This window comes from Galeopterus variegatus, unplaced genomic scaffold, assembly GCF_000696425.1.
Source record: "Galeopterus variegatus unplaced genomic scaffold, G_variegatus-3.0.2 Scaffold3851, whole genome shotgun sequence".
NCBI lineage: Eukaryota > Metazoa > Chordata > Mammalia > Dermoptera > Cynocephalidae > Galeopterus > Galeopterus variegatus.
In genome coordinates, this window is record NW_007729962.1 from 30,823 (window position 1) to 53,975 (window position 23,153).

A 23,153-nucleotide genomic window follows, 5' to 3' on the forward strand; every position below is an offset into this window, starting at 1 on the left:
AGTATGAGTAATAATGAATTTAATCATTCAGGTAAAGCAGCCTAGTCATAGTCAAGAAGGCAGCTAGTGTCAAACTCTTTTCTGAATATTTACAGAAGGATCAACATATTCATAATGACATTCTGCCTCTGGAGAGTCCCCGGTTTGTCAACTATTAATAACTGGGTGAATACTTCAGGTAATATTTAAACAAATCATGCTACATAGCTGGCATTCCCCCATGCAGGAAATGCAGTCAAGTACTGGTAATGACAGATGACTCTACAATGATTTCCTCCTGCCACTGCCATTCTGTAAACAGGAAAGGAGGGAGGAGCGGCTGGGCGACTCACTTTACTTCTCTTGCATTTAAGTGTAATTTAAGGGAATAGAGCTTTCTAATGACCTGCGTGTCAGTCTGCTGGACAAGAATGTTCTAATGCTGGAACTCTTCTCATCTACTGATATTTGTAAGAAAAAAACTTAAAGTGTAACTCTGCTGTAATATGACATTTTGATTGAGACACTTTCAGGAAAGAAACTTTTCATTTTCTCTAACAGAAACGAAAGCTAAGGAACCGAAAGCTAAGAACCTTGATGGAAGGAGTCTCAACACTGTTTTCTAACTCCACTCCCCGGGGAAAGCACCATAGAAGACAGCCAGCACTAGTCAAGTTATTAAGTGACTCCAACCAGTGCTATTTTTTTCTTGTAATCTTTGGAAATACTTCGTTTTCTTAGAATTTCATGAGATTATAACATCCTGCAGTTCACTTCCTGAGAGCTTTACTGATTTATCTTCCTAGTCAAACAAAGCAAGTATTGATTCCTGCATTTCTGAAGATCTCAATATCTGGGTTACTGTGGAAGAAATTTTCAGTGAGGTGAGTCCTTTTGCTCTTTTTTGTTGAGAAGATCCAGATACCTCCTTGAAATCCACAAGATACAAAAGGAAAATCGGTATTGGTTCTCCTGGGTGGTGGGGTGAGGGGAATAGGACTGGTATCAACTGTATACAAAAAAAAGTGAAAGCTGCAGTTGCTTGATTCTAATTTTTCACTTAGGAAGATAATAAGCATCTTTTATTCTACCATCACTGATGCCTGAGGAAAGGGAAATGCATTTTGGTGATTGTAGATTTTAAAATAAATTCTCTGAGTATGTATAGACATAAGTTGATATTTATAAGAGAGTTTTGGTTCTCTTGGGAAAAGGAGTATAGAAAACTCGAATAGCTGTGGTGGGGCTTGGGTAAAACACAAGATAGTGGTATAAAAAGTATCATGAAATAATATTAAGTAAAAAAGACATATGGACATAAAGCTGTATTATATGTATTTTCCCAATTTTACAAAGCATGAGAACAAAAACACATACATAGTACAAACATTTTTACAAACACAGTTATTCAAATACATGGTATCTTAATATTTTCATAAGTATGTTTAACTTTTACTTTGGCTCCATCTACACCAGATGTTAGAGGCAGTATTTCAGTCATTTGGGGATTACCATCTGCCATCCTGAAAGTTATTGATTTTTTTCCCCCCTGGTGGCAAGATTTAGGCAGGTGAGTCAAGTAGAAATAGATTTCTATTCAGTACTTTTAGAATTTTTAAAGACTTTCTGAATAGCATGGTACAATAATTCGTGTGTGTTGAATAAATGTGTTAACTTAAATATTGTTTTCAGAATTTTTTGTATGGTAGATAACACCTTGTTAATTAAGCTTATCTATTATGTTGCTCAAATTTCCTAAATCTTTACAGATTCTTTTACCTTGTTCATTTAGTAATTAAAGATTATACTGAAATCTCCTACCATAAAATTGTATTTTTTCCTTGTAGTTCTCTCAAATTCATATATTATACACACACACACATATATAATGCATATTATGTATATATGTGATTATGTGTACATGTATATACATATATATGTATATATGTATTTAAAAATTGTGTATGCATGTGTGTATATATGGAGAGGAATAAACTACATAATACTACTTATAGTACTATGAAAGACTATAAAGTAATAATAAATAATATATATTTATTATTATTAGATAATATATAATTTAAAATGTTGTATCTTCCTAGGAGTTGAACTTTTTATCATGTGGTTTCTAATAATACTTTTTGTCATAAGGTCTATTTAAAGCTACACTAATATAGATCAACTGGCTTTCTTTTGTTTACTCTGCATTATAATGTTTTTGAAATTTTTCCACCTTTACATAATCTTCTGTTAACAACATATAGGTAGATTTTTTTAAAATCAAATTTGATGAAAGTTGTCACCTAACTGGTTAGGACTTTTATGTATATGCTGCTAATTAATATACTCCATGTTACAAAATCACATATTAACATGTAACACTTCTATATTTTCCTCCATGTCTTTCATTTTTTAACTTATACTTCTATCTTATCCTTTAAAAGAAATGCATTAGTGAACTGTCATATTCATTTTCTTTCCTCCTTCCACCATGTTATATACTTCCTGTTTTCTCTTCAATTGGGGCTTTATCTTTAAGACGTAGGCACACTTAAGTTCATTTTTCACTTCTTACCTTTTGGGTTGCAGTGTTTCTTAAGTTTACTTATTGCTTTCTTCTTGGATATTGCTTCCAATAGATGTTTTTGTGTGGATCTTTGTCTTGCAAAACTACCGATTTAAGATAGTGACACAAAAAAAGTATCATAAAATAATATTAAGCAAAAATCTCATCTGGATTTGTGATCCAAATATATTATATTGGATACAATATAACCTTATATTAAAATATATATTATATTATAATATTATATAATTTTCCCCAACTGTAAAAAACATGAGAATAAACTTATTCACATAGTTGAAAATGTCTTAGTTTCACAAACACAATTATTCATATACATGATGTCTCAATATCAATATTTTCATAAGTATATTAAACTTTTACTTTAGCTCCATTCTGCACCAGGCATTAGAGGCAGAATTTCCTTACTTTAGTTCCATTCTACATTAGGCATTAGAGACAGAATATTGAGGTCTTGAATGTCAGAGAATAGTTAGTGAGGCTCTTCTGTTTAAATATCTTTTTGTTCAGTTTAAAACTCTAGTTGCTAAACTATTTTATTACCTCAAGACAGCTTGAGATCACCTCTTCTGTATCTGTGGGGTTAGATATGTTTTGAAGTTCAGAATTTGGAACCTTCAGAAAGACTATGTAATGTGTATATTCTAAGTACTGTATTGCTAGAAACCCCACTGGGATCTGGATCATTACTTCAAAACTGAAAGCACTAATATTTCAGCAACAAAATATACGAATGTTCACATTTAAGTGGAATGAATGACGATTATGCATAGCCGTCCTGCCACCTCACATCTGGTTTAATTTTGCAAATAAATTGTGTTAACACTGACGAAACAAATCAAAACTCTCCATTTTTAAAACTTTTTGAGCTTTGCAATAGATAAGGGATTTTGGACAAGTATTATGTAAAAATTACTCCATTGTCCTGCTGTGGGCAGTTTTGCTATCAATAATCAGTTTCAATCTGATTATTGGATCTTTGTAGGTGAGCCGTTATTTATTTCTGGAGGCTTACAGAGTATGCTTTTTTTTTTTTTTTAATATTCCTCAGTTTCACTATAGTGTGTCTAGTGTGAATTTTTTCTTCAACCTATGGGCTTTTTAAATCTGAGGATTCCCATGTTCTCTCTAAAAGAAAGCAATTGACAGCCTCAGGAATTCGAATATGCTGATTATCCAGAAGGTACACCAAAAGCTACACAAATATATGGTTCCTAAACTAGAAAAATTTATAATTTTAAACAGAAAATTGGAATCCATATCATGCACTGAGTGTCATCAAGGAAGCTCACAAAGTGCTAAAGAGATCCACAGGAGTGACCCTCAGACCATATAGGGACTCTGGAAACTTCTAGAAGACAAAGCCTCAGTTGAGTTTTAAAGGTTATATGGGAGATAGTCAGAGAAAGAATGTGGAAATGACTTTCCAGGCAGTGAGAAGGGAATTCAGAAAAGTCAGAAAACATAGAAAGTCAAGGTGTGTTTTGTATTTCTGAAGGAGCATATAAGAAATACAAAAGTAATAGATGTTAAAAAAATGCCAATTATTCAAGGCCTTCCAAGATATTTAAAGGAGAAAGACACTTTTTAAAAAGAAAATGGGGTGACTGAAGAATATTAGTGAGATAGAAATGTGGCTTATAGAGAGAAAACTGGCTTTATGAACAGAACTGCTTAGAGAAATCAAGTCTGAAAGGAGAAAAGTCAAGCCACTACTGAAACAAATCTAGCCAATAAATGCCGTGACCCTGCACTAGAGAGCCGTAGATGTTCAGCAAAGTGACAGTAATACGGGCACAGAGGACATAGAGAACATGGTCTAACACCAAGATGCTAATGAGAGCTGATTAGGGAAGAGTCAAGTGGACTAGGGTTAGTATCCCAGCATGGAGCTATTGTGCTGTGGAAAGTTATTCATGTGTAAGGTGAGAGTCTGCAGCCCATTTTACACATAAGCCACTTCAGTCAGAGTGGGTATGGGAGGAGTTATGCCTCCACAGGCACACATTGGGGAATAGGCTCCAGTCCCAGCAAAGGATGGGAGGAGGAGCCAGGGACTTTGACACTACACAGCTCACACTCTAAACACTGCAACAGCTGCTTGTTTCCAGACATCTTTCCACCACACCCACCATGATACAACTCAACTATCATCACTAAAAAGGAAGAATTTCTTAGAAGTTCCTAATGTGGCAGTTCATGACCCATTTTCCATAGTAACGCATCTGGTAATTTAGTCTTCTTTTCATACACACAGCAGTGAACAACACCCTGACGTGGCCACTCACTCACATAGGCAAAACCAGTCTTTTAAATTCTCTGAATAAATGTGCAATACTGTGTGCCATTGTTCTTTTGTAGGCTCACCCGTATCTTTAAAGATGTTGAAAGAATACAAGAAAATTGTCCTGCTGAAAGGATTAGAGTGCCTCGATGAATATAATTTTCGCTTGGTTAAGTCTTTACTGGCCCATGATTTACAACTGACTAGAAAAATGCAGGATGAATATGACAAAATTATGATTGCTGACTTGATGGAAGAAACGTTCCGAGTTGATGCCGGTCTGAACAAACTAATAGAATTTCTCAAAGACATACCACAATTTAGAAACCTTGCTAAAAAACTTCAAAGAGAGAAGTTAAAAGGTAATAGAGACTGACTCCCACTCTCTCTGCATCCTCTTGAGTCTTGAGTAGAGCCTTGACTTGGTCAAAGTTGACACATCCCTTTTCCAGTTTAATCTCAGTAGCCATGACAATCGTGGTACATCAGATGTCAACAAGTTGACTACTTAGAGAACTTATTTTCTCTGGAGAGATCTGATGTATTTTGGAGGGTATATTCTGGTGGTAGAGGTAAAGAAAAAAAGCATAAGAATTGGTGAGAGAGACTGGGGTTCCCATACATTAGAAAGATTTTTAAAAATGACAAAATAAAATTAGAAAAAATTGTGCATTGAAAAAATATTTAAACCAATTAATATTACTGCTCTACTAGGATAATTTTTCTAGTAACAAATATGAAGTAGTACTTAAATAAAAACCTGCCTCTCAGAGATGTGAAGAACTTGTGGCTTGTAAAATCTAGTTAAAATACACACACACACACACACACACATATTTAAGAGTTCAAAGTCCAATATCACCACTTGATCACATAACAAATCATATCATATTTTTTTTCTCTAGTTTCTGTAATTTGGGCAGATCTTTTACAGAAGATGACCCACCATCAGCATCATGAAAACTTCAGATTCTTAAATTAACAATACACTATAAAAGGATTGGAAAAGGATTTGACTGAGATCCATGGAAGTCCACAGAATGAGAAATATGCGCTAATCGCACAAGGAAAGAGTAAAGAAAGCACTGAGGAGCATTTGACAGTGCCTGGGCCTGTGTTGTGACTATTGCTCACCTTGCAGCCAGTCTGGGCTAATGCAGTAGAGGTAGATATGGACATAGATAGACCTGCAAGCAGGAGCTGAGAGTATATAGTATTGAAAGTGCTTCAGTTGTCTTAGACCAGCTGTTCTGGGTTTAATGTGTTTTCTTTTACTGTATCAGTTACAAGGAAATTCAAATTGGAAGGAAAAACTACAGTGAAAAAAAGCAAGCAGGATAAACCCAGTACTGCCAAATCTGTATCCACCACAAATAAAGCCTTGGAACCTGAGTCAATCAAGGATACATCTGTGTTGAAAGTAGGTTGGCCAAGATCCCACTGACAAAGCTTCTACTATGGCTCTTCCAACTTACTCCCTTCTTATGAGCACTTAGTTCTTTATTCATTCCAGGGACCTAGTGAAAATGAAGTTCAGATTCAGCAAATTAAAAAGTTTCTATTAACCCATTTTGTTTTAGAACTACTTCACACTTTAACTTACATAATATAATTCCCTATGATGGAAATATGAAATCATCATAACTCTTTTAGATATGTGCCATAATGGAAGTCACTTTAAAGAAATGGCTTGCCAAATCCTATTCAAAGAGACTAAGTTCAAACTTGGATTTTCTAAATCTGAATCTACTACTCTTCCCATCACCACAGAGATGAATAAAGAAGTGGCATGTCTAAAATTTCTTCTCCTATTTGTATAAAACAGTCATACAAGGGTACTTCAGAAAGTTTGTGGAAAAATGAAATTAAAAGAAACAGTGAATCTTTCCCTGAACTTTTTGAAGACCCCTCATATATGCCCAGTGCTTACCTTCTGTCTATGTCTTCAGAGGATGGACTGTTACCACCTGCAGTTCTGAAGGACATAACTGTTAGTATAATTAGAATCCAGAAATGAGAAATCAGTTTACTTAGTATTAAATATGTGGTTCATCTAATATTAGAAACCATTAACCAGACAAAAAAGGGGGGGGGGGAAATCCCCTTTTTTTCAGAAAAAGAAAAATAAAACCTCAAAAACTGATGACTCCAAGAGGCCGCAGCTAACCAAGAAGAGTCAGTTTCCAGAACCTTCAGCAGCCAGCACACAGCAAACTGAGGGCTGTTCCCAGACTCCTCACATACCTGCACCAACACCATCCGGCAATTCTTCAACCAAGGTACCATCTTCCTGTTCCCAGTACTTGTCCCTCCCTACAACATATTACAAGTATCATCATAACACTGAATGAGCTTCTCACTAATCCCCTGCTATACACAATTTCTTTATATAATTAAATCATTCAATAATTTATCAAATGAATATATCATGATTTCAATGTATGATAAGCCTTTTGCTATTTACAAGATACACATTTATGAAATAATTCTTGATCTCAACTGGGTTGCTGTCTTGTGTTAGTCCAGGAGTAGAGGAGTGGGCATCCAGACAGGCGGAGATGAATCTGAGTGTGTTCATCCCCTATATTCTGATTTCTTTTTGCCCTTTTCCCTTTTGCTTACTGACCATACTTCTGGGTTTCCTTTCAGCATTCTGTGCTCCTTCCCATGTCAGATGCTTTGACATATGCTGTTTCATTGGTTTGGAATTCACTATTGTTGTCTCTTCACTGGTCCAAATATATCTAACCTTTAAGTGCCAGCCTGAATCCCCTCCTTAGGCAAGTCTTCACTGATCCTTCCCTTCCAAAAGAGATCCTTCACAGGGCCTTTTACTATTCCTTTAGGGCATTTATTATTACTGTGATAAATGGATGTCTTTCTACTCTGTAGACAATAAGTTCATACCATAGGTACACTGGTGCAGGGGAAGAGAAGACAAGAGTAGAAAAAGAGAATTGGCACCTGTATGTGTCTACTTTTATCACGATCCTTTTATTTTGCCCCTTTTATTCTGCCCTGGTATGGCCCCTGTGGTTACTTGCAACCTGGGGCTATGAAGACTGTATCTGAGGTGAATGAGCAGGGAAATATTGCTGAAAGCAACATGAGGAGAAGGCAAGAGCACAATTTCAATCACTGTTCTCTAATATAGTTTCTAACTCAGGACCCACGCTTATTCGGACCCACACTACATCCTTACCACATGTACCAGTTGAAGACAGACTTCCTACATAAGAGACCCTCATTTTTTAATTTTGTTTCCTGTTATTATTGTTGTTAGTTCTAAGAATCCATATTTTCTCCAATAATCTCTTCTAAAAGTTCAGATAGATGATTTTTTAGAAGCTTGGTAAACAGATGTCAGGAACCAATTTGGTATATTTTCTTGATGAGAAAGGTGTAGCTAAACTGTCTCATAATTGAGACTGACTTTCTTCTCAGATTTGCTTCTCTTACTACCTGGGAGAGACATTTACTAAAATATAATCCTGAGCGCTGTGCTTGACCAAGTTGGCTTAGGCCAGTATGCAGCAGATATAGAAAGGTGTTGTGCTCTGTGTTGACTTTGAAAATCACTAACCAGAAATAAGAAAAAAAAAGTCTGTTTTTTTCCAGAAAAGGAAAAATGTAACCAGCAAAACTGAGGACACAAAAAGGAAGATGCTTTCCCAGGAAATGAGCTGGCATTCAGAAACTTCAGCTACCAGCATTTGCCCTGCTGAGAGTCCCCCTCAGACTGCTCACCTGCCTCCACCAGCCCCATCCAGCTGTTCCTCAACCAAGGTACCAGCTTCCTGTACCCACTCTTTTTACCTCCTTAACGTAATTACAATGGTTGTCATGATCTGGGAAGAGCTTCTCATCTAACTTCCCACTACACACAATTTATTTTTTTATACTTATTTTTATACAATTTATTTTTGTACAATTCTCATCTAATTTCCCACTATGTACAATTTATTCATTTAATGTAATCATACAATCATTTATCAGGTATGCATTTTGAGATCTTACTAGATTTTAACTCCTTTGCTGTTTACAAGGCACATGTTTATGAAATAACCTCTGATTTCAAAAGGGCTTCCACATGAGGTTAGACTGGGGCGGTGTGGCGGGGAAGGGGGGAAGATGATGAGACAAGAAGAAATGAATATGAGTGGGTTCATCCCCTCCATTCCAATTTCCTTCCAACCTTTCCCCCTTTTCTCTGACTGCACTTCAGGATTCATTGTCAACATTCCATGCTCATTTCCAAGTCAGATATTTTGACATTTGCTCTTTTTCATTTGGAATCATTTTTCTTAATTCACTACTGTTTCAAATATGTTCAACCTTCAGGTGCAAGCTTGTATATCTTGCTCAGGCATGTCCTCATTTATATCTCCCTTCAAGAATATATCAGATATTTCCATCGTTTGATTTCAAGGGTCCCTTTATATTTCTTTTTCAGCAGTTATCACAGCTGCAATATATGTATGTCTTCCTAAATAGGCAGTGAGCTCAGATTATTTGTACCCCATCCAAGGAGAACAGAAGACAGATGTGGAAGAGTGAGTGCATGCCTGTAGGCATCTTTGATCCCAGCCTGCCCTGTAGGCATCTTCTATTCCAGCCTGCCCTTTGTTCTGCCCTGGTATGACCCATGTGGTTGCCTGCACTCAGAGCTGAAATGCCTATGCCTGCTGTGATTAGGCAGGAAACTTGAGGAATAGGCCAAAGCAGCATTTACATCAGTATTCTCTAATTTAATTTCTCACCCAAGGCCCAAACTGCCCACTTAGCTAGACTTTATCTGCTGTGATTAGGCAGGAAACTTGAGGAATAGGCCAAAGCAGCATTTAAATCAGTATTCTCTAATTTAATTTCTCACCCAAGGCCCAAACTGCCCACTTAGCTAGACTTTACCTCCACCACCATCCCAAACATAAGAGTTGAAGATAGAATTCCTGTATACAAGGTTTCTCTAGTTATGTTTTATTGTTGTTATTATCTGCTCCAATAATTTGTAATTCCCTGTATAATCTTTATGTATACAGGCTTGGAAGTGACATTTTCTAAGGTCCCATCTGCCTAAATATGTGACAAAGTCATTTCTATTCACACAGAAATCATTCTACTTGCCCTGAGCATGCTGGAGCACAGGATCCAAGGGAGACTCATCTGCTTCCTTGGCCTCATACACCTAAACACACCATACAGCCATTTCTTCTTTGGGACTCAGCCACTTTCATAGAATTCTTACAAACAAAGGTCCCTGACCACTTTATGACCCACTACATGGGCAGGAAAGCCTTGCTCATATGCATCGTGGGATGTTCCAACTATGTTGTCTTTGATGTCTGCATACAAACCGAGAAGAAGACCAATGTTATCTCTAATTCATGCTGCTATGTCTCCCTCCCCTGAAGCAAATAGCACAGACTGGCATGATTCATGAGCAGGGTGCTATGGTTAAGGGCTTAATCTTAGAGTAAAAAGTCAACAACTATTTTTAAATATTATCCAAACAGATAGTATAGTTTAGGCATCAAAAATCCTACTATTGTGATAAAAGATTTTGGCTTAATTGATTTTGAAAAATGCACAAGATGCTCTTATCAGTGATGTTAAAATACAACATGTAGCAGAAGTGAATACTACATGTGGCAGAAGCTTCTCTAATAAAGTGCTTCCCATACTATTTCTATCTGGGATTTCCTTCAAGAAGGTCAACATAAAGCATGGAACACGTGTGGATGAGAGCAGAAATACAGACCCCCTTCGCAGATCTTAAAATAACAAGGACCATATTGCTATTTCTGTGTATTGAGCATTTAGTGGTGCTGGAGTTCTTTATGGTCCTGTGTTCTTTATGTACATTACCTCATTTATTCTTCATAACACCACGTGAGAATGCTATTCTTAGTCCTGCTGCACTTATGAGAAAACTGAGGTTTATAGACATTAAAATCTTCTCCAAGATCACACAGATAGTGAATGTTAAAACCAGGATTCAAATTCAGCATTATTGAACTCCAAAACTTAAGCATCTAATGGCATATAGTGCCTCCAGAGTCTCAGTAAGGATGTTACAATGTCTATAATTTATTTTTGTTCTTAAAATTTATGAATAGACAGTGTTATGTTCCAGGTTTGTTTCCACAGCCAGGTCCTGCAGGCCTTCTAATGATGGCTTTCTAATGATGGCACGAGTGGCCAGAGGGTGTTCTACTCAGGAAGCCACACACCAGAGGCAGGTGTTTCAAGCGGCTTTTTCATCCACAACTCTATCAACAAGTGGCACCTTATGAACTAGATAAATAAATGCCATAAGTGGTAAGAACTATGGCAAACTGATATTGGATATAGAATGCTAGAAACGGGCTTCCATTACTAAAATTATAGATAGTCCAGATAAATGGTTTTACAGACACTCCCTGCTCTTACTTAAACAAAGTATAAAAATCCTGGTACTGGGAATGACCTGGGCAATATCTGAATGAGTTTGATTATTGTTGAGAATGCTGAAGGATTTAGTTGCCTGATGCAGAAGACAAGGGGAGCAGAATCCTGCCCCTGGAATTTTGAATTTGAGAGAATCTCTCCAGCACAGCATTCAAATAGATGGAGCGCTGGGTTTCCTGGACCTAAAAAGCAGGTAATAGAAACTGATTCCCTTATTTGGCTGTCACTCATTTTTATTAAGTGTATTTTTTGAGATACTACCGTAAGTTAGAATTCTAACTCTTATGCTCCCTTCCATTAGGATGCTCTATGACAGTGAGCACCTAATCATCCCTATTTTGTAAGGGGTATATTTAGGCATTTGATTGTTTAATTTTATTTTTGTGTTCTGGTTTGCATTTTTGTTTTTCTGTTAGTACACCATGAAAGCCATACTTTAGAGTAGAACAGGGTGGAGAAATACCAGAACATGATCACCAGTTCTTTCTCTTTCATTTTTTATAACACAAAAAATGTCATCTTAGAAAACTTAAGAAAAGCAGGTATATAGGCAAAAATAATCAAATTTCAACTATCTGAAGTCTTTCCTTTATCAACACCACATTTTGGTGTATAGTCTTTCTGACTTTACCTTTTGTTATGAATATACAGAGAGTATAGTTTTCTCCCAGATTGCATCACATTATACTTTTTTTTCCTATAATTCAAAGTTTTAAAAATCATTTAATATATCTTGAACTGCCATTCAATCAACCAATGTAGATTTAAATTATTCTTTTATTGCAACATAGTTGATTGTACATATCTGTGGGATACAGTTGAATATCGATACCTGTGTGCAATGTGTGTTGCTCAAATCAGGATAATTAATATATTCAACAGTATACAATGTAATGGTTTTTCATAGCCCTTTACCAATTCTTCCCTTTCCTTACCACCCTTCCCCCTTTCCCATCTCTGGTAACCTCAGTTATGTTCTCTCCTTTTGAAAGTCCAACATATTATTGTGATTGTTGTATCTTTCTTTCATTTGTTTTTTTAGCTCCCACTTACTTTATTGCACAAGAAAAATTGTATGGTTATTCTGTTTATTATAAAAATGATCTTATATTATTTGGCTTTAGATTATTTCCACTATTCTCTATACCTGCAATAAACATAGGAAGAACATATATCCCTCAGGTTTCCTTCATTACCCTCAGAGTAGTTGTATAATTCCTTTTTTAAATCCTGTGAATTTTTTGTCAGGGTGCTAATGTCACCACTGTTGTGAGGTTCTTTGTTACTGATTAACTTTCATTGGGGACCTGCTTTCTGATATAAAAGAGAATCAGCCACATTGATGAGAAGCCAATCAGAGTTAAGCCCCATCACCCACAGGTATAATTTTTCAGGTTAGATCACACTGAGCACCACTGGTCTGTGGAAGCAGCTGGTCTGGCTTCATGCACTGGTCACTGAGACTCCCATGGTCGACCTCTGCCTCCATCTTTCTTCTCTAGATCAGCAGCATCCCCTCCAAATAGGAGTGCTCTCCTGAAACTCAGAAATAGTGCAGGACACTGGAAAGACAGGGGGTCAGAGAAAAGTGCCCTTGCATCTAGCTCTTCCAATTTTATGTATCTCCTCAAAGCCTGCCATTGTTCCAACTGGAGAGCCTCTAGCCTGAATCCCTTAAAATTAGGGAAGCTCATGAGGTTCTTCCAGTGGTGGTCATACTATCCCTTTTGTAACACAGCACTGGTTTATTGTTTTGGTCTTTAAAATGCCCCTATCTACTAGGGTTAGTTACATCTGGAATCCTATGAAATCTATAGTTTGTGGTTGAGACCATTCCTCATTCTCAGTACTATTAAGAGTGATTTATTTTCTTCTCTATTTCTGTCTTATTTGGTCACTAAAGTGAGCAGGAAGGAGTAAAATTGAGATTCTCTTTTCATTCTCAACTCTCTTGGGAGTCTCTTATCACAGCATTGCCTTCACCCTTTGCCTCTGCATAGCCCTTGCTAGGAGATGCATCTTTTATCCCTGGATTAATCCTCATTAAAGAAAAATTATTCTTTCTTCCACACTCATAAAACAATAAAAAAGAAAATTACTCCTTAAATCTTCTCCATTTCTTCCATTAGCTAAATTATACCATCTTTGTCTAGGTTTTCCCCAATTCCACCCACTTAAGGTGATCCTTGAGGATCAACACAGAGCCCGGGATGACTCTTAGTAGAGAGTGAACTTGTATTCCCTGTCTTAATTGTGCCTGTGCTTTGGTGTGTTCATTCTAAATAGAAACCAAGATTGAAGACTGTACCTAAAGAAGCTTCCAAAGAAGATGGCTACCAGAGTGGCCCCAAAGAAGTGATGGTGCTCAAAGCAACAGAACCATTTGTGTATGAGTCTCATGTCTCAGAGATGGAGACATGTCTCAGAGATGGAGAGAGAAAGATGTTTCATGCCACAGTAGCTACTGAGAGTGAATTCTTCCAAGTGAAGGTTTTTAACACCAACCTGAAGGAGATGTTCACCCCAAAGAAGGTCATTGCCATATCAGATTATTTTGGCCGCAATGGGTTCCTGGAGGTATACAGTGCCTCATTTGTATCTGAAGTGAATGCTGACCGAAAGATGGAGATCTCAAGCAGACTGATTAAAAATGCCAATGCAACTCCCAAAATCAATCATCTTTGCTCTCAAACTAAAGAAAAATTTGTGAATGGGGTGTTTATGGTACATAAGGTAAGCCCACAGCATTGTTTGGTAAAATTTCTTCTGCAACCCCAGATTTTAAAACTCTTAACTTGCCAACTGGAGTTTGGTCAACCTACTGAAGACAGGAAATCAAGGTTCCCCTGACCAAGGATAGTTGGGTGAAATCTTCCACTTCAGGACGTGGAATAGGTAATCTCTGAACATTCCTCTTTTCAAGGTATTACTAGGCAAGTTCTTTAGAAAATGATTCACCAGGAAACTTGGCATATTATCAGCTGTGATGATCCATTCACAGCCACCCTGGCCCAGGAGAGTGCAGACTTTATATTAACACATATATCCCTAGAATTTTATTTTTTAAGTTCTTCTCCATCTGTATCAATGAACAACTTAATTTAATTGTGAATAAAAGATCCTTTCCAAGTCTGGATCCTGGTTGTGACAACCAGAGTAAGAAATCAGATAGAATACTCTTCCCTAGAATGCAGCTATGTCCAGCAGTTCGCTGGGATTCTGATCATCTGGACTCTAAAGTGCTCTCACCTCTTCCCATTCAGTCATTCACCAAAATGTTGTTGAACAACTGACTTCTGCATTAAATAGTAAGAGAAATATGGAAGTAAAAAGACTAGAGAAATCATGTTGTTTAATCCTTTATAAATTGGCAATATGGATAATAAAATGCATAGAAGTTTGGTAAATTCTTAGACAATAGGTATGTCTTTCAGTCCCAACACACCATTGAAAATGCTATGCTTTTCTGTCCTAACTTCTTTTTTAAAGTATTCTTTCACACTCCATTGTATATGTCTTCTAGGGTGGCTCTTTCCTTTTTCCTGTGCTGTTTCTGTACACTCTGTTTAAATGGCTGTACATAAACAAGGAGGTCTCCAAAAAGTTCATGGAAAGATTTGTATTATCTTGTAATTCAACTTTTACATGAAATTTTTGACATACCCTTGTATATGCTGTTATAGAACAATGAATAAAGTAAGTGAGAAAGTAAATGGAACAATGGGATTAGATGATCTAGATTCAAGATTTGGGCAGATTGGAGAAGACGGAATACAGAAGATAGAAGGAAAAATTACGAATTGAGATAACATAACCCACTTAATGAAGACTTGCAATAGTCTTTCTCAGACTCATAGTAAGCCATGAATGGCATTTATTTTCTGTTCTTGAGCAGGTATCAAAGAAAGGTACCAAGGTAATCAGATTTCTCTGTATGCAATCTCTTTAGGAAATCTCAGCTTCACTCATGTAAAAGCAGAAAAAAATTAGGAAAGTGATCAATTTTTCTAGAAAAATTCAGCAGAGTAAGACCTTAAACAAGGAAGACTCAATAGAGGATTCAAAAAGGAGGATTTTCTGACCAGGACTATCTTAAGCTATTTGGTACCTGTAATTCTGGACTTACAGCTCTATTTACCCTGACAGAGAAAAAAGTTTCTATTAGTACTGTGTATTTCTCACGGAAGCGAAAATTCCTGATCCGGTTCTCAGAAGATGAATGATCATTTTCTTTTGCAGAAAAATGTGAGAGAAGAATGCACTTTTTACGAAATACAAGATAATACAGGGAAGATGGAGGTGGTGGTGTACGGACGACTGACCAGCGTCAACTGTGAGGAAGGCGATAAACTTAAACTCATCTGCTTTGAATTGGCATTGAGTGTGGATAAGTGGCAGCTGAGATCTGTGATTCACAGTTACATGAAGGTGGGAACTCCATGGGAGCATCATTCTTCCAAAGTGGAAAATTATTTTGTTTATACTTTAAGGGAACTATACTACTGCTATTACACAGAGAGTTCAGCTGATAGAAAAAGAACCAAGCCTTGCTTTTTAGTGTGTGTAAACTTTCTTTCCATCATTTTTTAAAAAGATACTTTTAATTATAGTGAAGAAAGAAAATTTCAAGAGACTTTCAAATGATATCACATGTAAGCTAAACAATAAAGAATTGATTGAATTTATCAAAGCAGGGAGTTAATTTAATAAGAATTTTGATTTGATTAAGGCACATTTGTTTCAAATCCTAGCTCTGTGATTTTCTAGTTGACTAAAGACTTAAACCCTAGGAAGTTTATGTTCATCATCTGTAAATTAGGGAAAATATTTTCTACCACAGAAGGTTGTCAACATAGCTCATAACAGACCTGAATTACTAGGGATGTCCCTGAGCAAAACAGAACAGAGAGGTACATGCCTTTAGTAAAATACAGCAGACAGAGGCAGTTGAATCTAGATGACAAAGTTCATGCTCTTTGTCACACTGACACATACATTCTTTTGGGAATCTTCAAACACTAAGCTAAAATTGGAATGCAAAAAGATCAACTACAAAGGCTGACCTATCTAGGCACACAGAAGTGCACATGCTCTTAGATCTCTTCAGTTCTCAAAGCCATCAGTCAAACATTCCAAACCTTCCTTCACAAGAACTGCACCAGAATTCCTTCACAAGAACTGCACCAGAATTCCTTCACAAGAATTGCACCAGAATTCCTTCACAAGAATCTTTCTGCCCAATGAGGACCTTCCCCTCAACTGCTGGCGTGGGGTACACCAACTCCTTCCTCTCTCCTGTTGTTCTTGACATCTGCTCTTCCACATGTGCTTATGCTGGGTAGAATTGAGTATATGATTTCATGGTCCCAGCAAAACAGGCAGGGGTACATAAAGGACAGGAATTCTTTAAAAGAGATATAGATTGAGAAAAAAGTACTTTTGAAGAAAATAGGGAAAAAGATGTGATCCCTGGGGAGGAGACATAGTATGAGTGAAGGAAGAAATGTATGGCCACCTGCATCTCAACTGGTCTATCTTTATCTCTTTCTTCAAGGTCATCAAGGCCAAGAAAAGCCAGAAATAATTACTCGATTTTGATTCAGATATGGAAACTTCACTAGAGCCCTCCTTCTAAAAACCTGGATGCCACTGATAATGGTGTTTGTAGAGATAAGATCTAAGTACAGAGAAAAAAATGGGTGTGTATATGTACACGTTTATACATATATATACCTGGTTGAAATACAATATACAGCAGCTATTAATTCTAGGGAATGTTTTGTTAGGGGTGTTTTTTGTTTTATTCTTTATACTTTTTTATATTTTCTAAATGCCATATTTTGCATCTATAATCTTTATAGTTTATCAATAATAATAAACATCATTTTTTAAAAAGGAGTGCTTCTCCAGGAGTCTTTTTAATCTATTCCTAAGTTGCTTAGAAGCAAATAATGTGTGGCCTGAAATCAGGGTGGGGCGCAAGGGCCTCAAACAATGTTTGGATTTATACTTTGTGTGTGATCTTTAAGGATAAAGCCCTGGTCAAGAATGAACAGGCTGTGCCTTGCTCAAAAAAACCCAGGCTGAGGTGGCAGGTAGGGGCTGAAATCCAACCTTTGCTTTAATTGTCAATCCCTATGTTTGGGAAGCAGTTGCATTAGCCTAGAATAAAGGATATCTTTTCAGAATTGGTCTCCCGGAGCTGGCATAATTAATTGAGTGATTTTTCTGCCAAATGAAGTGCCTTCTAGTTATTTGNTGTATCAATGAACAACTTAATTTAATTGTGAATAAAAGATCCTTTCCAAGTCTGGATCCTGGTTGTGACAACCAGAGTAAGAAATCAGATAGAATACTCTTCCCTAGAATGCAGCTATGTCCAGCAGTTCGCTGGGATTCTGATCATCTGGACTCTAAAGTGCTCTCACCTCTTCCCATTCAGTCATTCACCAAAATGTTGTTGAACAACTGACTTCTGCATTAAATAGTAAGAGAAATATGGAAGTAAAAAGACTAGAGAAATCATGTTGTTTAATCCTTTATAAATTGGCAATATGGATAATAAAATGCATAGAAGTTTGGTAAATTCTTAGACAATAGGTATGTCTTTCAGTCCCAACACACCATTGAAAATGCTATGCTTTTCTGTCCTAACTTCTTTTTTAAAGTATTCTTTCACACTCCATTGTATATGTCTTCTAGGGTGGCTCTTTCCTTTTTCCTGTGCTGTTTCTGTACACTCTGTTTAAATGGCTGTACATAAACAAGGAGGTCTCCAAAAAGTTCATGGAAAGATTTGTATTATCTTGTAATTCAACTTTTACATGAAATTTTTGACATACCCTTGTATATGCTGTTATAGAACAATGAATAAAGTAAGTGAGAAAGTAAATGGAACAATGGGATTAGATGATCTAGATTCAAGATTTGGGCAGATTGGAGAAGACTGAATACAGAAGATAGAAGGAAAAATTACGAATTGAGATAACATAACCCACTTAATGAAGACTTGCAATAGTCTTTCTCAGACTCATAGTAAGCCATGAATGGCATTTATTTTCTGTTCTTGAGCAGGTATCAAAGAAAGGTACCAAGGTAATCAGATTTCTCTGTATGCAATCTCTTTAGGAAATCTCAGCTTCACTCATGTAAAAGCAGAAAAAAATTAGGAAAGTGATCAATTTTTCTAGAAAAATTCAGCAGAGTAAGACCTTAAACAAGGAAGACTCAATAGAGGATTCAAAAAGGAGGATTTTCTGACCAGGACTATCTTAAGCTATTTGGTACCTGTAATTCTGGACTTACAGCTCTATTTACCCTGACAGAGAAAAAAGTTTCTATTAGTACTGTGTATTTCTCACGGAAGCGAAAATTCCTGATCCGGTTCTCAGAAGATGAATGATCATTTTCTTTTGCAGAAAAATGTGAGAGAAGAATGCACTTTTTACGAAATACAAGATAATACAGGGAAGATGGAGGTGGTGGTGTACGGACGACTGACCAGCGTCAACTGTGAGGAAGGCGATAAACTTAAACTCATCTGCTTTGAATTGGCATTGAGTGTGGATAAGTGGCAGCTGAGATCTGTGATTCACAGTTACATGAAGGTGGGAACTCCATGGGAGCATCATTCTTCCAAAGTGGAAAATTATTTTGTTTATACTTTAAGGGAACTATACTACTGCTATTACACAGAGAGTTCAGCTGATAGAAAAAGAACCAAGCCTTGCTTTTTAGTGTGTGTAAACTTTCTTTCCATCATTTTTTAAAAAGATACTTTTAATTATAGTGAAGAAAGAAAATTTCAAGAGACTTTCAAATGATATCACATGTAAGCTAAACAATAAAGAATTGATTGAATTTATCAAAGCAGGGAGTTAATTTAATAAGAATTTTGATTTGATTAAGGCACATTTGTTTCAAATCCTAGCTCTGTGATTTTCTAGTTGACTAAAGACTTAAACCCTAGGAAGTTTATGTTCATCATCTGTAAATTAGGGAAAATATTTTCTACCACAGAAGGTTGTCAACATAGCTCATAACAGACCTGAATTACTAGGGATGTCCCTGAGCAAAACAGAACAGAGAGGTACATGCCTTTAGTAAAATACAGCAGACAGAGGCAGTTGAATCTAGATGACAAAGTTCATGCTCTTTGTCACACTGACACATACATTCTTTTGGGAATCTTCAAACACTAAGCTAGAATTGGAATGCAAAAAGATCAACTACAAAGGCTGACCTATCTAGGCACACAGAAGTGCACATGCTCTTAGATCTCTTCAGTTCTCAAAGCCATCAGTCAAACATTCCAAACCTTCCTTCACAAGAACTGCACCAGAATTCCTTCACAAGAACTGCACCAGAATTCCTTCACAAGAATTGCACCAGAATTCCTTCACAAGAATCTTTCTGCCCAATGAGGACCTTCCCCTCAACTGCTGGCGTGGGGTACACCAACTCCTTCCTCTCTCCTGTTGTTCTTGACATCTGCTCTTCCACATGTGCTTATGCTGGGTAGAATTGAGTATATGATTTCATGGTCCCAGCAAAACAGGCAGGGGTACATAAAGGACAGGAATTCTTTAAAAGAGATATAGATTGAGAAAAAAGTACTTTTGAAGAAAATAGGGAAAAAGATGTGATCCCTGGGGAGGAGACATAGTATGAGTGAAGGAAGAAATGTATGGCCACCTGCATCTCAACTGGTCTATCTTTATCTCTTTCTTCAAGGTCATCAAGGCCAAGAAAAGCCAGAAATAATTACTCGATTTTGATTCAGATATGGAAACTTCACTAGAGCCCTCCTTCTAAAAACCTGGATGCCACTGATAATGGTGTTTGTAGAGATAAGATCTAAGTACAGAGAAAAAAATGGGTGTGTATACATACCTGGTTGAAATACAATATACAGCAGCTATTAATTCTAGGGAATGTTTTGTTAGGGGTGTTTTTTGTTTTATTCTTTATACTTTTTTATATTTTCTAAATGCCATATTTTGCATCTATAATCTTTATAGTTTATCAATAATAATAAACATCATTTTTGTACACGTTTATACATATATATACCTGGTTGAAATACAATATACAGCAGCTATTAATTCTAGGGAATGTTTTGTTAGGGGTGTTTTTTGTTTTATTCTTTATACTTTTTTATATTTTCTAAATGCCATATTTTGCATCTATAATCTTTATAGTTTATCAATAATAATAAACATCATTTTTTAAAAAGGAGTGCTTCTCCAGGAGTCTTTTTAATCTATTCCTAAGTTGCTTAGAAGCAAATAATGTGTGGCCTGAAATCAGGGTGGGGCGCAAGGGCCTCAAACAATGTTTGGATTTATACTTTGTGTGTGATCTTTAAGGATAAAGCCCTGGTCAAGAATGAACAGGCTGTGCCTTGCTCAAAAAAACCCAGGCTGAGGTGGCAGGTAGGGGCTGAAATCCAACCTTTGCTTTAATTGTCAATCCCTATGTTTGGGAAGCAGTTGCATTAGCCTAGAATAAAGGATATCTTTTCAGAATTGGTCTCCCGGAGCTGGCATAATTAATTGAGTGATTTTTCTGCCAAATGAAGTGCCTTCTAGTTATTTGCAAGAAGGCACTAGTATATGTTAGAAGAATTTCTGGCCCTGTCTGATGTGAAATATCTGTTCACTTTTCAGAATTGGTCTCCCGGAGCTGGCATAATTAATTGAGTGATTTTTCTGCCAAATGAAGTGCCTTCTAGTTATTTTCAAGAAGGCACTAGTATATGTTAGAAGAATTTCTGGCCCTGTCTGATGTGAAATATCTGTTCCCAGTCACTTACACAAGTTCCAACAGCTCCTTAGCAGCTCACCAACCATATTTCCTGGTTCTTGCATTCCACACAGATAGATCAGTCAGAAAGTTTCCACACATAGACCTGCATTAGTTAAACACTGAAGATAATTAATTGTCTTTAGAGTAGAATAGCAGAAAGTAGATACCCAGAAATGAAATTTATTGTCATATTTATTGATCACATATTTGGCACCCAATATTTTGCAATTATTTTGTGTCACTTAATCTTCATATTAGCTTTAGAAGGTTGATAGTTTTCTCCTTTTTACTCTACCTATAATATATGAAAAATCAGAAACAGAAAGGCAAAATCATTTTTCTAATGACCCTTAGACAGTAAATTATAGAACTTGATTTAGAATCCAGCTGTAGTTTCAGTTTGGAGAAGGTACATTAGAGGGTAGAATATGGTGATGAGCAGGAAATTATGAGCGACAAAATGGAGACGTCTGCTACTGTGAGGGTTCAAGGCTACTTATGCCCAAGTAATCTAAGGAAAAGAAGAATTAAAGTTCTACCATTATGATCTGGAGCCAAAGATCAAAAGAATAACATTGTATGGTTTTACCTTACACTGCCTCCTTTCTGATTATGTGTATTTTATTTTAGCAGTCTCACATGCCAATTAGACATTTTTATATTTCCTTAACGAATATTATTCTAAAAAAAATGAGGAAACTGAAGTTCAGGTGATTGAGTGAAGCAGTAAGAATGACATCATTTAGCTAGTTAGTTACAGATTCCATCCTGAGATGTCACAGACTGCTAACACTTCCTCTAAATTCAAATTTTACTTATGCACACTAAGGAAAAGAACTTCTTCATACACAAATGATGTTTGTATTGTGAGCTATTCTAACACCTCATATTCACAATACTTTATGTAAACTTTCTGTAATTGTCTGTTCTTGAGTAGGCAGATAATGGCGATGACGAGTTATACAACCGACCTACCCTATTAATGTCTTTGCTTTCCTTGACATCATGCTAATTCCCTTTTGAACTTGTAACGTCCAAGGACAGTGGTGTCTCTAAATGAGATAAGCAAGAAATGACTTACCCAAAAAAGTTTGCCTCTTGGATTTTGTTTTCACTTAAATAGCTTCATCCTCTAATGCCACAATTCCCCTCTATCTTGTAATTTTGCACAATACCACATATCAAAGCTCATCTTTGGAACAAACATAAAGAAGGTGAGAAGCTGAGATTCTCCTGGAAGTTGAAGTGTGTAGACCAGAGAAGGTCAGAACAGCTCACAGAGCTGCTAATCTGCCACCATAGACATCTTAGACACCAGTTTCTACCAAGTGGTTTTAAGGGATGCAAGAGGATGAGAAGTATCTCTGAGAGGACCTCTAAAGTATCAGAATATGATTATGACTAGAAGAGGCACACCTAGCTGTATGCCTCAGTTTCCTCATTTGTAAAAATAGGGCTAATAGTAGTATCAATATAATTGTCATGGCTGTCAAGGCCATTAAGTGAGTCAATCCATCTGAAGTACTTAGCAATTAGGTACCATGTAATAAACAATGAAGAAAGTACAATGATAATTATTGTTTGTATCCTGCATTCCTTATTTTATAGTATGCTATGCTTGTAAATCCTTATGTGTCAGAACATATAAATCTAACTCATACTTCTTAAACTGCTGTGTTCAATAACTAATTTATAATGATTTATTCAGCTAGTATTTTATTATTGAGCACTCCAATTATTCCTAATTTAAGAACAATGTTCAATTAATGCTCATAAGCAAACATTTCTAGGTTAAGTATCTATAAGTAGAATTTCTGGGTCAAATGGTATGAACATAATTGTTAATAATATTGCCATATTGATGTCCCAAATAATACTTCTGAGGATATTGTTCTTAATAATCATATTATTATCACATTAACACACTGTGGGTATTATTAACCTGATGGATGAGAAATATTCATTGTTCTAAAATGTCCGATCTAGTTTTTATGAGTCTTTTTTAAGAGTTTCATCATATTTATTATAATAGCAATGGTTGCTTATTCCAGA

At 36.4% G+C, this 23,153-nt stretch overlaps 1 protein-coding gene across 2 annotated transcripts; it reads left to right on the top strand.

Moving 5' to 3' along the window:
- The first annotated feature begins 386 nt into the window (after positions 1 to 386).
- Positions 387 to 17,192, top strand: LOC103601718 (pyrin and HIN domain-containing protein 1-like). 2 transcript variants are annotated; one of them, XM_008586140.1, is made up of 9 exons: positions 387 to 449; positions 541 to 863; positions 4,925 to 5,209; positions 6,131 to 6,267; positions 6,962 to 7,126; positions 8,466 to 8,633; positions 13,581 to 14,027; positions 15,534 to 15,722; positions 16,849 to 17,192. In XM_008586140.1, the coding sequence occupies exons 3-9, from the start codon at positions 4,945 to 4,947 to the stop codon at positions 16,876 to 16,878; spliced, it is 1,401 nt and encodes a 466-aa protein (XP_008584362.1). In that variant the 5' UTR covers positions 387 to 449; positions 541 to 863; positions 4,925 to 4,944; the 3' UTR covers positions 16,879 to 17,192. The 2 variants fall into 2 exon arrangements, with proteins under 2 accessions (XP_008584362.1, XP_008584363.1); XM_008586141.1 differs by lacking the exons at positions 387 to 449; positions 541 to 863 and adding an exon at positions 1,480 to 1,549.
- Positions 17,193 to 23,153: the final 5,961 nt, after the last annotated feature.